The sequence below is a fragment of the Pyxicephalus adspersus genome, chromosome 5 (assembly GCF_032062135.1).
Source record: "Pyxicephalus adspersus chromosome 5, UCB_Pads_2.0, whole genome shotgun sequence".
Taxonomy (NCBI): Eukaryota; Metazoa; Chordata; class Amphibia; order Anura; family Pyxicephalidae; genus Pyxicephalus; species Pyxicephalus adspersus.
Window position 1 is genome coordinate 33352882 of NC_092862.1, and position 20435 is coordinate 33373316.

General features: G+C 36.3%; 1 protein-coding gene across 1 annotated transcript in view; it reads right to left on the reverse strand.

Annotated features, from left to right (window-relative positions):
- PREX2 (phosphatidylinositol-3,4,5-trisphosphate dependent Rac exchange factor 2) overlaps positions 1-20435 on the reverse strand; it is a 180269-nt gene that overhangs the window by 22653 nt on the left and 137181 nt on the right. Inside the window, exons 36-37 of the mRNA XM_072411080.1 lie at positions 18819-18885; positions 16962-17152 (exon numbers count right to left, since the gene is read on the reverse strand). Coding sequence (XP_072267181.1) covers positions 16962-17152; positions 18819-18885 — 258 coding nt within the window. The remainder of the gene's footprint in view (positions 1-16961; positions 17153-18818; positions 18886-20435) is intronic.

The window sequence follows — 20435 nt, forward strand, 5'->3', positions numbered from 1 at the left end:
AATACAAGATGATGGATGGAAAGTGAATTGGGATCAGCTAGTCTCTGATGACATTTGCTTTATGAAATGGTGTACTTTATATATCGGATGGAGAAAGAGGAGCTGTCATAGATGATGGCTTTTAGCATTTACTAACACTATGCAGTGGTACAATTACAGCGTCTTTCTCTCATTGTACAACATGGTCAGCATGCTGTATATTACACTGGCCAAATAACTAATGATAACCTGAATTGTACTGATCAAATTCCTTTAGGGCAGAGGTTGGAAAACTTCGATACGATACAGCCTAGCCGGTAGTTTGTTCCAGCCTAACGCCCCTGGCTGATCCGGCCTAATCCCGGCCGGCAACCTGCGGCGGAGCCGAAACAAACTACCAGAGCCGCATGCCGCTCTTGAGCCTCCGTGTTGTGGTTCCCTTTTCTATTTACTGCGGCCGGCATTGACACTTGCGCCGCGGGGGTAAATAGGGCACGTTTAGAGAGTCCGGCCTAGTGTGCCCCTGCCTACCCCTGAAATGACCTAGTGTCCAAAAAAGTTTGCTGACCTGTGTTTTAGAGCAGCAGTGACTAATATGATGCCACACTACTATTTGGCTTCTTTCACATTAGCAGCAACATTTACAATGTACATGCACCAAACAGAAATTATAAAACATGTGATTTTAAAGCAGACATATTCTCCTCCTATTGTTCCTGTCTTTGCTGTAATGGTACTACCTAAGCTTGTATTTGTTTTGTTGGTAGTTATTTTTATATTTTACTTTATTGTATGTATTTTATCTGGTTTGTTAGACATACACAGACATTATCCTCATTCTCTCCTGCCCCCCTGTACTTTTTTTTTTAATAAAGAGAACACAGAAATTACAGGGTAATAAACTGGCAGTTTGAATGAACGATGTGAATGAACAGGGGTAATAATGTTTTGTTTTTTTCCTTGCTCCAAGGTTATTGGCTTGTGGTGTGGATTTCATTTTAATTAAATTATGAACCCCACTTCTAGCTCTGTTTGTTAAAGAGCAAAATTTAACCAGTCTGATTTAATGCATAATCATTATTATTAGGGAAATATTATTTGCCTTTCATAATTTACATGAACACAATTGTTTATGGTTGGTTGCGTCACAAATATAATTTACAATCATTTACATTTGTTTCATAGATCTGAAGGGTGACCTTTCCATCAATGCCGAAGGCTGCAGAACATTTTGACACTCCTTTAAACTTGATTACTCTGTGAAAGTCAGATTTAATTTTTATGTCTTGTTTTAACTTAATCTTGAATTATGCATTAGGACTGGCACCTATTTTATTAATAGTAACAAGGCCAGGAGGCATAGTTATAACCATGAATTAATGTGTTGAGTTTGTAGCATTCTCTTTAGACAGCATAGAGTTTAGGGCTTTGTGGAAGTGGTAACACCAAATCAAAAAAATACAGAAGTGATTATGACACCAGAGGTGTCGACCAATATGAGCTTGATTTTTTTTTTCCGTTTGTTTAACTTTATACTACTTTAAGTGATTATTGTTAAAGTAAAACATTTGTCTTATTAATTTGGTCCTAGAAATATAATAAAAAATTCACCCTTTTGTCTTGAATTGCATCCTTGAAGCAGTGCACTTTCTGGTATGTATAGGATGTTATGAGACACGTTCCAGGCTGACAATTCCGGGGTGATTCACCGCAGTAGAGCAGGTCCTGCTTATTTCCTCCAGTGGCAGTGCTTAAAGCAGCAGAGGAGATCTAGGGATTAATGAACTGACTTCTGCCTTGCGACTTGCAGCATTCTTGTTTCCCTTTACCTGTGTTTTATATCCCAGCATCCCCTGCACTGGGACGGTACAGTTGAAGGGGATTTGGAGCTGTGCTGCAGCTGATGAACAGAAAAGTTCCCGATCTCCAACCCACACTCCCATTGGCTGCTGGGTCATTATAACCTCTCTGCTCTCTGTGCTACCAGTGCCCGATGTAGCATTTAGCTAGCCTAATCCGTGCTGGAGTGTGTTTCATTTTATTTACTGTTGCTGACCATTGCCTGTTCCTGACCTTTCCACTGTACGCTGCCTAGACCAACCTTTTGCCTGTGACCCCGGCTCTGATTTGGGTACCTTATCTGATGAACTGATCACACATATATGACCTTGGCTTTATATTCTGGATTTGCCATTGTACAACCTTGTACTGCTTTATCTGTGGGCTCCTGGTCAACCAGCCTCAATCAGCCCATTGCGCATTAAGTCCTGGGGGCAACAGTGTGTTGGGAGATGCAACCAGTCTCCCGAGGCTGAGCGGGTGCTTGCTATAGGTGAAGAGTGCAGTTTTGGATTGGTGGACTGGTGTCCGGCGAGTGTGGCACCAGGGCCTTACAAAGACATTTTAGCATTCCTTGTATATATGCAGTGTAAGGTCTCAGGCACTACTACTGCTGCAATTAAGTGCTAATCTTACCAGATTTGAAGTAAACTGTGAAGATATCAATACTGTGATCCTCGTGGTTTTCCTTGCATGGGCAAAATTCCTGCCAAAATTTTGATACAGATACATAGTGAAGAATAAGGAATAGAAAATCAGTAACGAGGGTGACCACAAGCAATACTGATGACCAATTATTTTTTTATGCACGACTTTCAGCATTTGAAACTACCTGTCCCATAATTCCTTGACCTGTTTATCATGGATGTAGATGTTTAAACTTGTAGTATCTCTACAGCACTATAGGGTGGCTACAAATGAGGGCTTTTTAAACTGAGCATCAATTGTAGCCACAGCCCATAAGGATACTCAGCACACAGAGAAATGTTAGCATGCACTTGTGAATTGTAATGCACTTTATAATACAAGTTTCCACACATCATAATACAATTTATTGCATGCTAATGTGCATTAGGATGCATTTATGTGCATTCTAATGTATCAACTTGCAAACAATTTTTATTTGATACATGCTTGTCTAGGTATCTAAGTCCCTATGCATTTTTAAAAGGTTGCACTGAAAAAAACTGTCTACCTTGCCCTATATAACTAAATAATATTTAACTAAATATAACTAAATGTATTTTGCTCTTTCACAGTAACTTCAGTGGAGTGGAATTTGCTGCCTCCTGGTTAAAGAAGGACAATGAATGGTAATATACAGAAAATTGTAAAATAACTGGCATTTTTCAGAAAACATAACTAAATGAAGTGCTTTTCTCTTGCCTGTAATACTGGTATACAGTAATATTGCACTTAGTTGCAAATTAAATTATTTCTTGCATAGAGATTTAAAACAACTAATAGGAGCATTTTGCCTATGCAAGTGAAATGATAAAGGATTTCAAGATGTGAATTGCTCTGCAGCACATAAAAAGTAATTTCCAGAGATTAGATTGTAAGGCTGCTTACTGAATAAAATAGGCTGGCTGCTGCACAGCTACTTATAACCAGAGCTGATTGACTGTACCCAGAACTTACTAATACTGACTCAATGTCTTTCCTTAGGCTACTGCAAGATAAATATTGGAAATGTGACTTTCCTTGCAGTGTTACTGTGCACATTGATGAGGGTTGCATTAAAGGTTTGCATCTATCAATTCACCTTGCAGAAATACATTACAGTATAAACCAATGTTTACCAAATTTATTCTCCTTGTGGCATACTACTAGTCAGTACATACAACTTTTAATGTACTCTATGCATTTATAAAAATTTTCAGTGGCTCTTGGAAATGCATAAAATATAATGTATTTTGATTTTCACTGTACTATAATCACTGAAAATTATTATTTTATATACTGTATTGTATTCCAGTAACATGAATTTGATTATTCATACCACAAAACCTATATCTTTGCTGCTTAACAACTGTTTTTAGGACATTCACCCTATTTACATATTCTTTTAAATGGGTGACCTTGCAAACCTTTGATCTGCTCATAGCAGTTACTCAGCCAGATCAAATATTTTCTGCATTATATGCTTTTACCAAAGCCAACACAGATTGCCTAATTTGTTCACAAATATATTAAAATATATTTTAACAGAAAGTGTATTCTTTTATATGGTATCTTAAACTTGTTATATTTGGATATAGCTTGCACAATCTGACAAATGTTGGGACCAATGCAGGTCATAGGTAGTGTTGGTGTTCGATTTCGGTTTATCCTTATATTCGACCCAAATATGGCTGTTCGAATTCGGATAAACCCGACCCGAAAAACACGGGATTCGACTTTGCAAATTTGTGTGTAAAAAAATGTGTTAAAAAAAGATGCTTTAATGTTAAAGTAATTTATTGAATGTCTGTGATTTGTGTAACTAACTTTATTTTTTTTACAGGTTATCCCACAATGACAGGATGATTCCCACAGCTGCACAGCCATGGGAATCCTCCTGTCAGTGTGGGATCCCCGGGCACAAGAGGTTAAATGAGGACAAGTCTCCCCATTCATCACCTCTAGTGCTCATCTAGCATCATCAGGATTTTCCTTTCCCCAGTCAATCACCGAGCACTAGAGGTGAATGAGTGGGAAGACTTGTTCCTATTTAGTCTCTAGTGCCTGGGGATCCAGTGGGACTCCTGTGTTCTTGGATAGAGAATCTCTATCCAAGAACACATACTATAGTTATGCTGGGGCTGCAAGAGCTCAGGGGAGCGGAGCTGGCAGCCCTGCTCCCCTGATTGCTCTTGCAGTTCTACACAGTCCCGAAAAATAACCCAAATTTTCCTCCCATTGACTTTAATGGTGTTCAAATTTGACATTCAATGGCCCTATTCAATTGAATAGCTGTCAAATCGAAAAGTGAGATATTCGACCAACTCTAGACATAGGTTCACAGGGGACATTCAACTGCATCCCCAAAATTTTGCTATTGTACCAACTCAACAATTAGGTAATCTAACTAAAGTCTCCCTCATCCTCTATGCTAAATTCTCTTCTTCCCCCATTAATATTCTGCCAGCCACTATTTTGCTGCAGAGACAATAAGGCTACGTACACACGTTAGATTTTTGGTGTTGCAAAAGATCTTTCACAATCGTTTCCAATGACAAAAGACTGAAAGATGCATGAACGAGCATTGCTCTATGGAGAGGGGAAAACGATGGAGCGGCATCCCGCTGCACTCTCTCCCCTTCACTTGTATTACGGTCATTCGTGGACCTGCCAGGACGGATCCATGAAGGATGAACGGATCCATGATGGATCAGAGGAGAATCATTTTATTTAAACTGTCCATTTTCCAAAGTGATTTATCACCTTGCAAGGGATAAAGGGATTCACTTAGTTAAGGGAATGTGATAATAATTTACTTTACAAATACCACCCAATCATGTACAAGGAATTCTAAGGGAAACAAAATATTTTTCCTTGCACATGATTGGACGGTGAAAGTCAATGAAGCTTCTTTATTAATGTAAGAGAAATATCCTATGAGGGGATAAATCATTTGGCAATGGAAACAGCTTATATTTAGTAAATCAACCCCAATACATCTACCCCTTCATCTAGTACATTTTTAAAACCATTATTTAGCCTTTCAGTGCAGTAAATAGGAAATATTTAGCAACATTTTAAAATAATTTAAAAATTACTACATTACAAATGACAATGAATGCAACAGTCAAATGAAATGAACTCTGTGTAATAGTAATGATTGGTCAAATGCTATCCCGGCATCCCACAGTAGTGGATTTTCTCTAAGCAGTACTCCAGCAGTAAATGAATGACCGGGGAAGCAAGGAAATTATATATATATATATATATACTGTTGTATATACTGCTGAGGAGTGGGACTAAAGAAAAGCTCTTGCTTTGCTGTAAATGTATAAAACACATTTTTAACTACCACCATTAGTATTATCATTATCATTGTTTTAGCAGGTTGAGCTCCACACTCAGCACATCAGATACAGCTTGAAACATTAATAATGCAACTCACAAAATCACCCTCACTACATCAATATATCGAAAGATTTTCTTTCTTGAATCATTTACTTAAAGCAAATTAAATTTAGAATTAGGTTTCTCTGTGCTTCATAATGCCAGGCAATTTAACTAAGTGAAACTATATCTAAAATGATCTATTGCACTGGTACTGTATTCTGCCTTCCTATATACAGTATGAATGTATAAGAGCAATAAATAACAGATCACTTATTGAAAAAATACTGCGATGGACTTAAATGTGTACAGTACTGCGATATGAAGATTTATGTGCCTCTGTTCTAGGTTTGCATAGCAAATGCAATAAGCAAGCAAGTATGAAAACAATTCACCAATGTCTGAATTTATTGTTCACTACAGTAAAAGGTAAAAAGCATGATATTAAGGAGCTGCATTGTTTACAATGTAAAACAAAATAATTGGAGAAAAATTATAAAGGTTTAGGGGCACTTTTATTTTAGCTGCATTTTGCAGGTTTTTGAACCATTGTATACCTTTTTGTACAAAATCATTATAAAATATATAAATATAAATAATACAATATATAATCAAAATTCCTAGAACACTGTGGCTAATTATTACTTATGCTCACATACAAGTAGGGTATGCATGTAGATTATTATTAAATTGAGTAAAACTATTACAGAAGGCTACTATTTATAGAGCTTTATTTATAAAACAGGGAATCTAGCATTTCCTCATGGGAATCAATTACTGTCATTGAAACACATAAACCTGGAAGATTCCCACCAGAGAATGTCTAATTCACTGTTTTTTTAAATATGGCCCATAGTGTGTGATTAGAATGGACCTCCAATATCTACCCTGCCAGCTATAAACAAAGAAACATTATTAAACATCTTGGATTTAATCAGCAACCAGGTTTTTGGAAATATTATACTTACTTGGACATTAAAAAAGAGCAAACAAAGATAAAAACGAGCCCCTGGTCTGCAGTTTTTTTTCTTACATGTACTGTATTTATAGGGCCAAAAAGGGATTTTAAAAACAACGTTATAATTGCAAAAAAAATCTGCACCATTGCAATCTATGTTCCTTTTAGGTTTAAAAACTTGCCGATATTCTTTGGCACTCCCCATTTATGAGGTTCTGAGGCAGTTAAAAAGATACCGAGAAGTAACGGGATACATTCCTGCTGAAGCTTTCAAATTTAAAGGAATGTACTGCAATTGTATATTGGACTCACCATCTCTCTGTGAAGATATTATAAAATGAAATAGAAAGTGATATGCCATAAGTAAGTAGCTATAATACTTGATGATACAGAATCAGCAAAAACCTGCAGAACGGACCCTTTTACTCAAAGCAATTTCCATTCATCCGCAATATGTATTCAATTCATGTTAAATAGAATCCTCAAGCTCCCTAAATAATCTGATGTGTCAATGAAAAGTTGTGGCAATAAGCACAGAGTATGGTGCAGTCATTTTCTGAAATACAGTCATCTCCCCTAAGTAATAAAGCCAAGACCACAAATGTGTCCACAGGTCCCTTCCAGACCCCAAGCAATCTATCTACCTGCACTTGAAATCTTAGATTATCTGGAATTGCTGTGCTTGCTCTCTGCCAAGTATAATCAATTTAGCATAAGGATCACACTAGAATAACACAAGCACAAGGTAACGGTAATAAACTGACCCTTGGAGTATACTGAAACCATTAGCCCATTCTTGACCTGGTGAATTCACCTATAAGACTATTTATGAACATTATACAGATTTTATTCAACAGTTTTGCTCTGATCTGTGCTAACACGCAAGACGGTCAATGAGATGCAGAAAATTTGACTTTTATGCAAATAGCATGCAAATGGCACTAACTTGGAACTGAGACAAACAAACTACAACTCACAGATATTAATTGGCTTCAGTTGAAGTCGGTATAATTTTCATAAAATATGCATGCCATTTACATGAAAGTAGAATTTTCTTGTGTAGTTTTTGACCACCTCTTTTGACCACACAAAATTAGGCATTCCATGCTGTCAATTACACATGGGCACCTTTGCCTGGCTGTATAAATATAGAAAAATGCAAAGCTGGTAAAGTACTTTTTAAAAAACTTTTTAAAACTTCATGTACAACATTCATGTACAGTAATGGTTACATAAAAGCAAACTTTACAGTGTTTTCTTGTAATACAGACAGGATAATGTACGTAATTAACTTGCAAAAAAGCTCAGGTATGAAGTCTGATAGATAACAGCAAATGAAGGTAAATTTGCAGCCACAATTTTTCTCATGCTTTATCCCTCCACACCAATGTCCCTTTTACAATCTTTATACAAATCTTCTGCACATTTATTACTGCACAGAAGCAAAGTGTCTGCATTGTATATGCCACCGATTAGAAATAATTATAAAAAAACATTATATAGCCAAAGGGTTGGAATGTTCCTTCTTTTATACTGCAAGCACTTGTATTCTGGGAATAGTTGGTTGGAATAACTGTTAGTAAGTCTTGGCTTGAGATGCACATACATCAGGGATTTGCACCTTTATTTCCTGCTGGTGCTGTATAGTAGTAAGTTCAGCTTTTATTACATATATTTGTCTGGAGCAAATAAGGATTATTTTGTACCTGCCATGAGCTAAAGCCTTGTACTTTGTACAAATTAGAGCAGTTGGGAACATTCAATCATTTGCCTGTCAGATCAGACACAATTCAAGATGTTCCTGTCTTTGTACAAAAGAGCAGGAAAGCAAATGACATAAAATTATAAGAACATCACTGGTTATTTTTAAGTCAGTATTTAAATCTAATACAGATAAATGTAAAACTCCTATTGAAAGGATGAAACATTAACTGATAAGAGACATGTCTGATTTACTAACCCCTTATAAAATTTACCATATATGCATTTTTTTACTCTATGGGTTCTATTTATAAAACAGGGGTTTCAATTACTGCCGTAGAAACACATGGGCCTGGAAGATTCCGAAGAGGGAATGTTTGAACTAAAGTCTGATTCCCTGTTTTATAGTGGAGCCTAATATGTATAGATTATATAGATTCATTACTTCATGGGGTTTGCTTAGCTATGATATTATTCTAGATCAGGGGTGTCAAACTCAGGTCCGCAAGCCAAATCTGACCCACACTGTAATTTTATTATGCCCACGAGAAAATACCAAATGTTTACTAGAGCTGGCCGCCGGTAGACAGTGCATGTCCTGCTAATACTACAAATCCCAGAATGCTCTGCTGGCACATCAATCAGGCCCCCAAGCGCCTCCTCCTCTGATGACATTCATTAGCAACTTTCCTCAATTGTAGATATTTTTTTATTAAATATCAAGGTTGGCCGGCAACTTTGTATTTGAGTTTGAGATAGTTGCAAATGACCACCCAAAAAAAAAACGGAAAAGATTTGTGGTCATGCCCACTCTCCTTAAATAATCTTTTTATGGATTTATAAGACAGCCTTCCAATGCAGGTACAAAGTACTGTTCCTCCATAAAACTAGTGAAGAAGCCATTTACTAGGACACATCTAGGACGATGACTCTCCATGACGTCCTCTCGAAAAACCACCATGCATGTACAGAATTCTGTGGCCCATCAGGTTGGGACTAGAGCAGTCGTTGTTGGGGAGTCTGCTGGCTTACCTATAAAGTAAAGGGGGAATCTATGATTTGGGCAAGGGGGGAAGTTGGGGTATTTATGTAAATGCATTTTCCCCCTTAACGGTAACCAGAGCCTTTGCTTTAATCAGTGAATTTTGTAGAAATGACTTTCATATGTAAATATGCACCATAAGTTTTTACGACCAGCTTTATGATGTAGAAATGCCTCTATATTTTAGCCTTGCCCATGTTGTATGCCAAACCATCTGAATACATAGTTTGAAGGACTGAGGCATATAAATATTACTATTGTATCACCTACTTTCCTTTAAGACAAATTCTACCCTCCAACTAGATACTCCTCAAAAATTTGTATTATTCTTGTACTATTTCCTAAGCTATTTAACATTTATACCCAACTGTTGATTCTCACAAGTCTCTTCTTTGTCAAGTCTTACCATCATTGTACTGTGAGTGCCGGAAGATTCCTCCCTTTGGAGGAAGGTCCACTAACACTGTGTACCAGCAACATTGGATCATAGAATGGAGTCTGTGGGTCCAGAAGGTATTGTAATGAGAGCTCCATTTTTATGTTTACAATGTGTAGACTACCACTTGAAAATGGGCTTTAGGTGTTTTTGGATTTTTATATTTTTATGAAAGACATACTGTTATTTTACATCTGTCAACTTCAACTCTGGATTAACTGAATGATTTTGCAATCCATATTGTGAACAGATTATTAGATTGGTGTCAAAGCAGCGTTTTAAAGACATCGCTCTTCTCTTATACACAGAAAATCTTGCAATCCTATGAAATACAGTTCCTTTTACACTTGCTTGTATGTGATGCCTTCATACAATATGAATAATAATAAAACTGTACATAACAATTTGCCCCAGAGGATCCTATATCTGAAACCAAGAACAGAAAGGATATGTTTTCAGTTGTCATTTTTGCTGCTTTTTACATACTGCATTTTTGTCACCAAATACAACATTATTTTCTTCCATCCAAGTGGAAAATGATTGCTTGTTATGGACAAGCACATCATTCTCATATGAATAGGTGAAAACCTTCATTAATCGTTCCTGAGAATGTCAAATCATAAACTGGAAGATCTCTGCTAATGTGACAAGAGACTGCACTCACTTATCTTTATTTACCAAGCAATTAGCCCTCATTGAAGTAATTACTGCATACATAATTACAACCTATTTTTTAATCATATTTTACTTTAGTCACAATTAATTCCTTACATATCTTCCCCAATAAATATTCAAACTCTATCCACACAGTATAATAATTATATGAAAATAACAATTATTGTACACATTTCATTAAAGGCTTTTTCACTGTTGATTACATCTGCCGTATGGTATCTGTAAATAGCTGAATGTATTAGATCCAAGTCCTTTCGTCTTTGTCACTGTGCAAATGAGATAAATATGGGACATCTGGTATGTGCGGCTTTACTGCACAATGCCTGCAAACTGGTATAAAACTGTGCATATGCCATAGCAACCAAGAATGTTACATAGGGCAAATTTACAGTGTGGGGTGTTCCCTGCAGAACCGGAATGGTGTCTAATTATCAGATACAAACTCACTATGATACTGAAACAGTTAAAAAAAATGCATGTGATATTTATCACTGTAAAACATATGAAGAAATTGCTAGAATAGTGTGACAATTTAAACAAGTACAAGATCCAGTTACTAAGAGATGCACAAGCCACCTAAATAAGATTAAAAATACTCCCTACACCTCCCCTGACTATGACGAACCCTCATTCAGTTCTGCCTCACACACCCCTCAGGCACTGCAGCTCACAGTAGGAGCGTTATAGTAGCAGAGGCAGTGCTACCAGAGCTGATAGAATTGAGAAAAGCCTTTGGCAACATTGCTTCATCCAAATTTAGAGCAAGCAGGCATAGCCTTCATGACAGTGAAAAATCCGCTCTGAAAACAGGAGCAGTGCAGTATTGTTGCCACATAAACACAGGAAGCCGCATTCAATGATCTATATTGGCAGACTGAACAGGTATTTGGGGGAGTTTGCAAGAGAAATAGCAGAAAACTTATTAAGTATTGGTACAAATTACTAATACTTAATAAGTGCTGTAGGACGTTATTTTGTTTGATTAGCCTTGGTTTCTCTGTAGGGTGCAACACTACTGGTATCAAGTAATACAATGTTTGTAAAAAAAAAATGTAAATGGTACTCCGAATTACTCTAGATTAGTAATGGTCAACTTGCTTGACATAATAGATCTTAAGTGCATAGAGACTACTGTGCTTACAGCCCGATTACAAATCAATGGTCCCTTCTTTGTATTCCATGCAGCACTGTAACGTACAGACGTATGGATGCAGATATTGGGCCTCATTTATTAAAGCTCACCAAGGATACACTTTCATGAGTGAAGTTGGGTGAGCCAGCTAACGTGGAATAGATCTGGTCTGGGATTCCAAACATTTGCTAGGAAATCGCAAATAAATTTGCAGAAATCCATTCCAGGTTTGCTGGATAACCCAGTTTCATTGATGAGTGTATCCCCTCTAGCCTTGGAAAGCTTTAATAAAATAGGCCTATTGCCTGCACGTTACCTCTTATAACATTTACTTTAGATAAACTCCCCTTCTTCCTAAGAACCTTTGTGCCCCTAAAAGTCTCTTGCACCTTGGTACAGACTTGGACATCTGTACGTGAATGTAATTGTAACTCAAAACAGCTTGAAGATTTCAACTGCTAAGATAAACCAAGCAACTCCAAAGCAAGCCAAAGCCCATCAAAATAACCTAAAAAAATAACAGAAACTGACCTGCTTCTGAATGCTGAGCGCTATTTTAAATGCTAACTATCCTAGGTCCAACAAATTTGTAACTCCAAAGAAAAAATACTTTCCTCTGTTATTCAGAAGCTGTTTCTTTACTCAACTTTACCATCCTAACTTTAAGAATATGCATATACAACCAAAAATAATCACTTTCCAATTTTTGAGTGAGCAAAAATCCAGAAAAAGAGTAGACACCTTATCTAAGAGACGGTAAGCTGCAATAGATTACATTTTACTTTCAGAATTTCAATACGCTTTAAACATGATTTTGCTTTGTCACAGATTAATTAAGATTTTATCTAAAACTTTGGGCCCAAATCAAATAGTAAAGCCAGTGTTAATGGGCAGCACGCTGTCACTAGTAATTCACAGCCTGCACATTTTTACAGCTAATGGGAAGAAACAAGAACACTTACAGGACTAACCCAGTTTAAAAGCTCATTTTAGAAATTAGAGTGCCATCAAAACACTCTTAATGATTGCTTTTTACTATTGTAATGAGCAGCAAGGACAAGCAAACATCTTTTTATGTGCATATGTTTACTGTTTGTTTACTGGCCATATCACCGAGCACAGGGAAAGATTTCCCACTTGTATATACAAATTCACAGAAACATGAATAATAAATACCATGAAACAGCAGCATTACTCTAAAAACAATGCAAGATTTTTAGATTTAACTATCAAGAATGCATAATATAATTTATAAGCATAAAATTGAATGCAAAAAACAAAGGCTAGAATAAACTGTTCATAATTACTTAAAGTTGTTTGCTGTTGTAATATGATTTGCGTTTTATCATTTATGTAAACATTAGATCATAAATAATCAGCATTATCTAGTTCACAAGATGAAAAAATACATATTTTTGTACTAGGTTTTACATCATGTAATTTAGAACATTTCTTTTTTAATAAAATATTTAAATGTTGAGTAAAAAATTGTGTATTCAGGAACAAGAGAAAACAAACAAGAGAGCTGGGGTTTGAAGGCAAGTATAGTGATTTGTATTCTAGGTAAGTTATATTCACATTCATATAACATACGATAATACATATCAATAACATAAAAAGAAAACAAAATCAGTGTTAAAGTCCATCCCATAGAGTTCTGTTCCCTTTGTTGTGCTGTATGGGGGGAGGTTTTTTTTGGACTAACATTCTGGATTAGGATGATCTCTGGTTCTGAGATCTGAAATAAAACTCCACCTGTTTCTTACTACAAAGTACAATATATATGGACTTAACAAGTTATCCATTATTGTATGTTATATGAATGTGAATATAACTTACCTAGAATACAAATCACTATACTTGCCTTCAAACCCCAGATCTCTCGTTTGTTTTCTCTTGTTCCTGAATATGTTTTACATGGGGTAGGCAACAAATATACACTACCATAATTATTTAGGGATCAGGGGCCTCCAACCCACTCTCCTTTACTAAAAAAAAAAAGTGTAGCTGTTGCATATACACAATGGAAACGACAATCTTATTGAATAAATATGTTTAGTATTTCATGCAATCAAATCCATAGAAGGTACTGTCATATGAGACATGCCATGCTCTAAAAAAGAACTTAAAGCAAAAAAAATTAATTTGTTTGTTATTTGTGCAAATCCTCCCAGCTAGCAGTAGTAGCAATCCAAAGTGGAATTTAAGAATTAGGCAGTCTACATCTTGGAATTCTGCAGAGGGTTCTAAAGGAGATTGTTTGGTTTTAAACAGGAGGAATGAAAATGGGAAAATACATATATCTCTGATACAGGATGCATCTATGACATTGGTATCATAAAATATTGTGGTTTTTTTAGACTGCCTCAATCTTAATATGTAACCCTCTGAAGACAGCAGCTTTGGAGAGGGAAGTCACTCATTCAATTGAGTGTGTAAATTTAAATTTGAGCTACATAGCTCTGTAAACATCATAATTCGTTCAGCAAAGCAGCTAAAGCTACGTACACGTGTCCAACGGTTTTCGCCCGATAATCGGTACAGTGCCCATCGTCCATTGTCCGAACGACCATCCTGGCAGATCCACGGACGATGGACGACAAACGATCCTAATGCAAGGGAAGGGAGAGAGCACGCAGCAGGTTGTCGATCCGTCATTCTCCCCCTTCCCTCTCCATAGAGCAGAACAGTGATCTATGTACAGCACTCGTTCATGCATCGTGCAGTGCTTAGTCGTTGGAAAAGATTGTGAAAGATCCTTTCCAACGATAATAATTGCACGTGTGCATGCAGCTTAAGACGAGTCTGAAAATCTTGTAAAACTGGGACTAGGGCTGCTCACATTGGATGCAAATATAAATATGAAGTATGATTGAGCAACACATCCTATGTACCTTACTTCAAAATTAAAATAAAAAATATTATATTTTTTAATCCTAGATAAAATAGATAAGGTAAGTAAACATACACCATACTTTGTCTTTGAGCAGCCTCTTTATAAAATGACAAAACACTATTTATCTTATAATGTATAATTATAATACACAGTAATAAGTAATATATATACCTTTTACATTATTATATTTCAACAAAATAAAAAAAACCCAGTACACAATTCCCTAAAATTAAACCAGAGTTCCATGTCAACCAGGCCATATGTAAGTCGTGTTAATGACACTTTGAATGAACACAAGGGGCCTGATTTATTAAAGCTCTCCAAGGCTGGAGAGGATACATTTTTATCAGTGAAGCTGGGTGATCCAGCAAACCTGGATCTTACTATTTTATCTGAATATTTGTACTTCAGATAAGTATATGAACAAGTACAGAGCAGGGGGTCCTGCTACCATTTCCTAAGGTAACCTTATTGATGTAACCACTGGAACATTTCTGGTTAAAAAGGATCTATTCACATGAATGAGCGCACAGTAAAATATATTACTGTTTAAAATGGAACAGTATCTCTTTTTTGTTATGACATTGATGACAATAACATAAAATATGACATTGTCTCTAGCATCCAGTACTGTAAGTATTTTATATTATTAAAGACTGCGGAAAGTTTGTTGCTCTGAGTCGGACAAATGTTGTCTGCTAAACATGCAGTAGGAAGGAGTAAGGCAGCAATGCTAAACAAGAGGCCCATTTGGTATCTGAAATGACACACTTCTAACACATTTACAAACTATATATATATATATATATATATATATATATATATATATATATATATATAAACAAGGGTTACAATAAATTTAGGCCAGGATTAAAGTTATGTATTGTGATATCATTAATATTATTAACTTGTATGTATGTGGTGCCAACATATTACACAGCATTTGCAAAGTCCATAGTAGTACCACTATATGTATGTTGTAAGAACAATGTGGCGCAATTCAAACTTTTATTTCATTTTAGATTTTGAGTTAGAAAAGATTACCTATTAAAACTTTATTAGGGAGAGCTTTTGTCAGGACATATTGTAACAGCCCTGTACATTATCACATTATCATTATCCAATACAGTGGTACCTTGGTATAAGTCCTTAATCTGTTCCAGATCTTTGGACTTATACCAAACAGGACTTATACCAAACAAATGTTTCCCATAAGAAATAAAAGGAAAATGATTAATCTGTTCCCATGAAAAAAAAAATTCTATTGTTATTGGCATATTATACATTGATGGAACTGTATGAAATAATTTATACACTGCTTAATACTAAAATACATAAATACAAAAGCAATTAGATGAAATAAATGAAAATTCAACCTCACTTTGCTGAGAAGAGTCTATAAGAGTTATAGCGCGGGTTGTTCACTGAATGGTAGCAACTGGCGTACTGACACTTGTGGGCAGTCGTGGCTTTGTCTCAGGAGAGGTAAATAAGGGTAGCGCGTGGTGGTATGACTCATTTTGACCCATACAAGTTCTAGCACAAAGGTTGTATACCAAGCAAAATTTTTTGTGTCCAAACAGGACTTTTACCAAGTTGGACTTATTCCAAAGCAGGCTTATACTGAGGTACCACTGTTTTTTAAAGTGCCAACATATTACACAGTGCTTTACAAAGCCCAAAGTCATGTCACTAGCTGTCCCTCAAAGGGGCTCACAATATAATGTCCCTACCATAGTTGTATGTCTCTAATACAGTCTAAGGTCAACTTAGGGGGGAAGGCAGTTAACCTAACTGCATGTTTTTGGGATGAGGGAGGAAACCAGAGTACCCAGAGGAAACCCACGCAAACATGGGGAGAACCTGCAAACTCCATGCAGATAGTGTTCTGGCTGAGATTTGAACCTGGGACCCAGCGCTGCAAAGAGCTGAGTGCTGACCTCTGAGCCACCATGCTGCCAATCACATACAATGCAGGACCAGTGTATTTGAGTTCCTCAAGATCAGCTTCAATGTGATATTTGTTCAATGTGTTCAATTTGATTACATCAAATAGTTTACCTAATACAATGAACTCACTGTATGTAACTTCATTCACTTTTACTATTTGCAAGGTTTAAAAAAAATCCCTCATTTGCAGGCTTGTTCATATAAAAGTATGTGTTCATCAAGAAATAACTAATTTCTCACCCATGCACCCCACTATTACACATTTAAAAACACGTGTTTAACAGAAACTGCTCATTTTCTTACCTGTGCACCCCACTATTGCACATTATTAAGTGGCACGCTCCAAGCCGGTTACAAAGTTCTGAAGACACAGAAAGCAGTCCAACTCCTGAGGCGCTGCAAGCTGTGTAGGCACAGGCTGCTGTACGCTTGGAGTGAATAAAGGAATCTACAAGCCGGTACAGTTCATCCAAAGCATTTAATGGCCTCATCAGCTACAGAGAAGATTGAAAGGAAATGAAATAGAATTTAAGCACGTTTCACATGAAAGCACTTCAAAACTTCATTCAATGAGAAAATAATAAATAAAATACCACATCCAACAGAATGTATTTGCTGAACATACAATCATACAGCAATTGCTATGTATATTATGTATTACTATTCTGATTATTTCTCATATACTGATTTTCACTTGCTTCTGATTTAGTGACAAAATGTTTGGTAAAGCTATCACATTCTCCAAATGTACTCTGTATTTTAAATATTATTTTAAATGGTACCTTAAAGTTATTTTTCAAATAATGTTTTACTGCTGTAAACTATTTTTAGGCAATTTTCCATACAAATATACTAAATATTTGCTAGAGGAAACTTACAAGTTAAGCAATCTGGATGATTTTTAGTTTTACAGATCTCCATCAACTTTTTGTATGGCGATCAGTGTGTCAGCAAATGACAATCATGGCCAACATGTATATAGGTATATATATAAAAAAAATGCTAGAAAGAAAAACATTTTTTAATAGCCTTGTGAGTGGAAAAAGTCCAACATTGGTTTAGAAGAGGTATTGCCAGTTTACCAAAAAAATAACCTCTTTTTTGAAAAACTGTCCACCACTCTCCAACTTCTCAAACCAAAAATTTTGACCACTTTTCCATGCAAAATTACTTCAGGTGCAAGATATGTGAGTTTCAATACACTGCTAATTATAGATTCCTCTCCCACAACATTTTAATGGTATTCTGAATAGTTAAATCCACAACCTATAAAAAGAAATTAATCATTCCATTGTTTTAAGCCGGTTCTTGGTGGATTTGTGCTTTGTGCTTTGGATCATTATCACATTGAAAGACACATATTTGGTTCAGCGTAAACTTTTGGACAGATCACAGCTTCACATTCTCACCACGTGTTTGATACGATGCAGAAGCCATAGTTCACTTGATGACTGGAAACTGCTTTGAAGCAGCAGAGAAACTTCCAAATGAATTTTTTTTTTGCCATTTTTTGTGCCAAACATCTTCATTATATATATTGAAGATGTAATGGGGTGTACTTACATGGCTTCAAAAAAACTAAAATAATTAACACCTAGCTTTAAACAGAATCTGTTCTGTAGTTTTGTCTCTGTTGGATCTGGCCTAATTGAATTGTTGCGTTATTGTGAGTTCCTGCGTTATCGATATCATCCAGTTCCTGCACAGTAACCCCAATTACTATGCCTAAAGAGCTACCAGTTTCTGGAAGGTTGACCTCGAACATCGTGTCTTGAACCCCGAATGGACTGACAAATTATTCTTCATCCAACGTGGCAACAAAGCCCTGTGTGCAATGACAGCAACAGCACTTTCAAGAAGTTGAATCTCAATGGGCATTTTGATGCCAAGCACGCGCACACGTACAGAGACAACACCGCAGGTGAGTGGAAGACTGAGGCTGCTCGCTTGCAGTCACGGTTGGAAAAAACCTTTATTAGGACACCTTGTTTCTTCTGGATTAGTGTGCCGTTTTGACTTCCTGAAATGATCTAGTAGATGAAAAAGTTTGCCGACCACTGGTCTAAATGTTTGCTGTGTCTGTACAGCCACAAAGCCTACAGATGAAGTGGTCTGCCCCTCGGTCATACAGGTTCTCTTTAAACAGTATGGGTCACTTACCTTGTCAATGAAAGCAGCTTTAGATGTGGTATTTGGAGGTATGTTTGTCTTATCCAAGTAGAAAGCCCTGAGAAAGACACCAATGCATTAATGGTTATTATTAAAGGTTATACCAGTTCAAACACAATGCACAGTATATAAAAAACAAAGAATACAATAGAACATGAAATAAATATGGCATTTATCTAATTATCAGTGGCTTTATAAATAAAAATGAATTCCTAAGAAGTTCAAAAAGTGTTATCAGATGGAAAAATTATTCAGTAAATTCACCATCCACTTGCTGTGTACAATTTCATCAATCTAGGCGAGTCTATGCTCCCTATTCTTCATAGGAGTGTGGCTGATGGTGACGCTGTTGCACGGATGTTTAAAACACATGTTCCAGCCAAGTGCTTGTGGCTCCACTGCTTAATAAATCTTTGTAGTTAGCAGTGTTCTTATTTCCTGATGGTTTTCATGCATAACTTTACCAATAATACCACACAGACATTTAACCAAACACTAAACTCCTCATCTGTAACCGGAGTCATGAAACCACACTGATATCCATTCCCATACACAACTTCCCACTGACACATATTCCCACACAATATTGCACACTGACATCTTTACTGTCTAACAAAATGTCACACGAACAATTATATCTTCACCATATTACACACTTCTATCCATACCCCAATACACAACCTCAAAGTGACATCTACACTACACAAAATTACACACTGATGTCTACCCTCACGCCACATTTCTCACTGACAACCATATACTGAAAGCAAATTACCCATCCACATTCATACGCCAATACACCAACCCCTCAGTGACTACACATACTCTCACACAAAATTCCTGCTCTCATCCATACCTTGAGTAAAGACTTCTCGCATTAACACAAAATTACCCACTGGCATTCATATTCCAATGCAAAATTGCGCATTGACATCTATATTGTGACACACAATTCCTCATTGATATCCATGACTCTTTTTCTGAAACCCTCCCACTGTGAGCTGGGACAGGGAACATGTGAGACCCAAATGAAAGTGGATTCGGCTCAGCCAGGGAGGGTAAAGGATGTTTTTTGTTTACTTTTTGAGGTTTGTGCATCACATAGTAAATGGATTTGGGGATTGTTTAGATTGTCATAAGGGGACATTTAGACTTTACTTACTTTAGACTTACTTATATTTAACATATTTAATGTGTCTAAATTACAAACCATTTTGTTCACATTGTAATAGAATACATAAACAATATACCTAAATATGTTATTTACCATCCTTTTACTCAACTTTTAGTCATACTTTTGCAAGAGAAATAAGTTGGCCTCATTATCAAATTGAGACGTTTGATATCAGAATATAGAATATATACAGAATAGAAAATAAACAGAATAGAATATCTGTAAATAGAATAACTAATACATTCCATAACCATTGCCTAAATACAATTACTCTATTAGCCCCAGTCTGCATTGCTCAGAGACAAAATTCTTTTTCATGATTTCACAAGCTTACAAGCAACCTTGTATTTGGCCAAACAAAGGATTTGTTCAATTCATATTAGTATATAGCCTTGTTCTGCATACAGAACATCTTTAATATTGGTATTGTATGA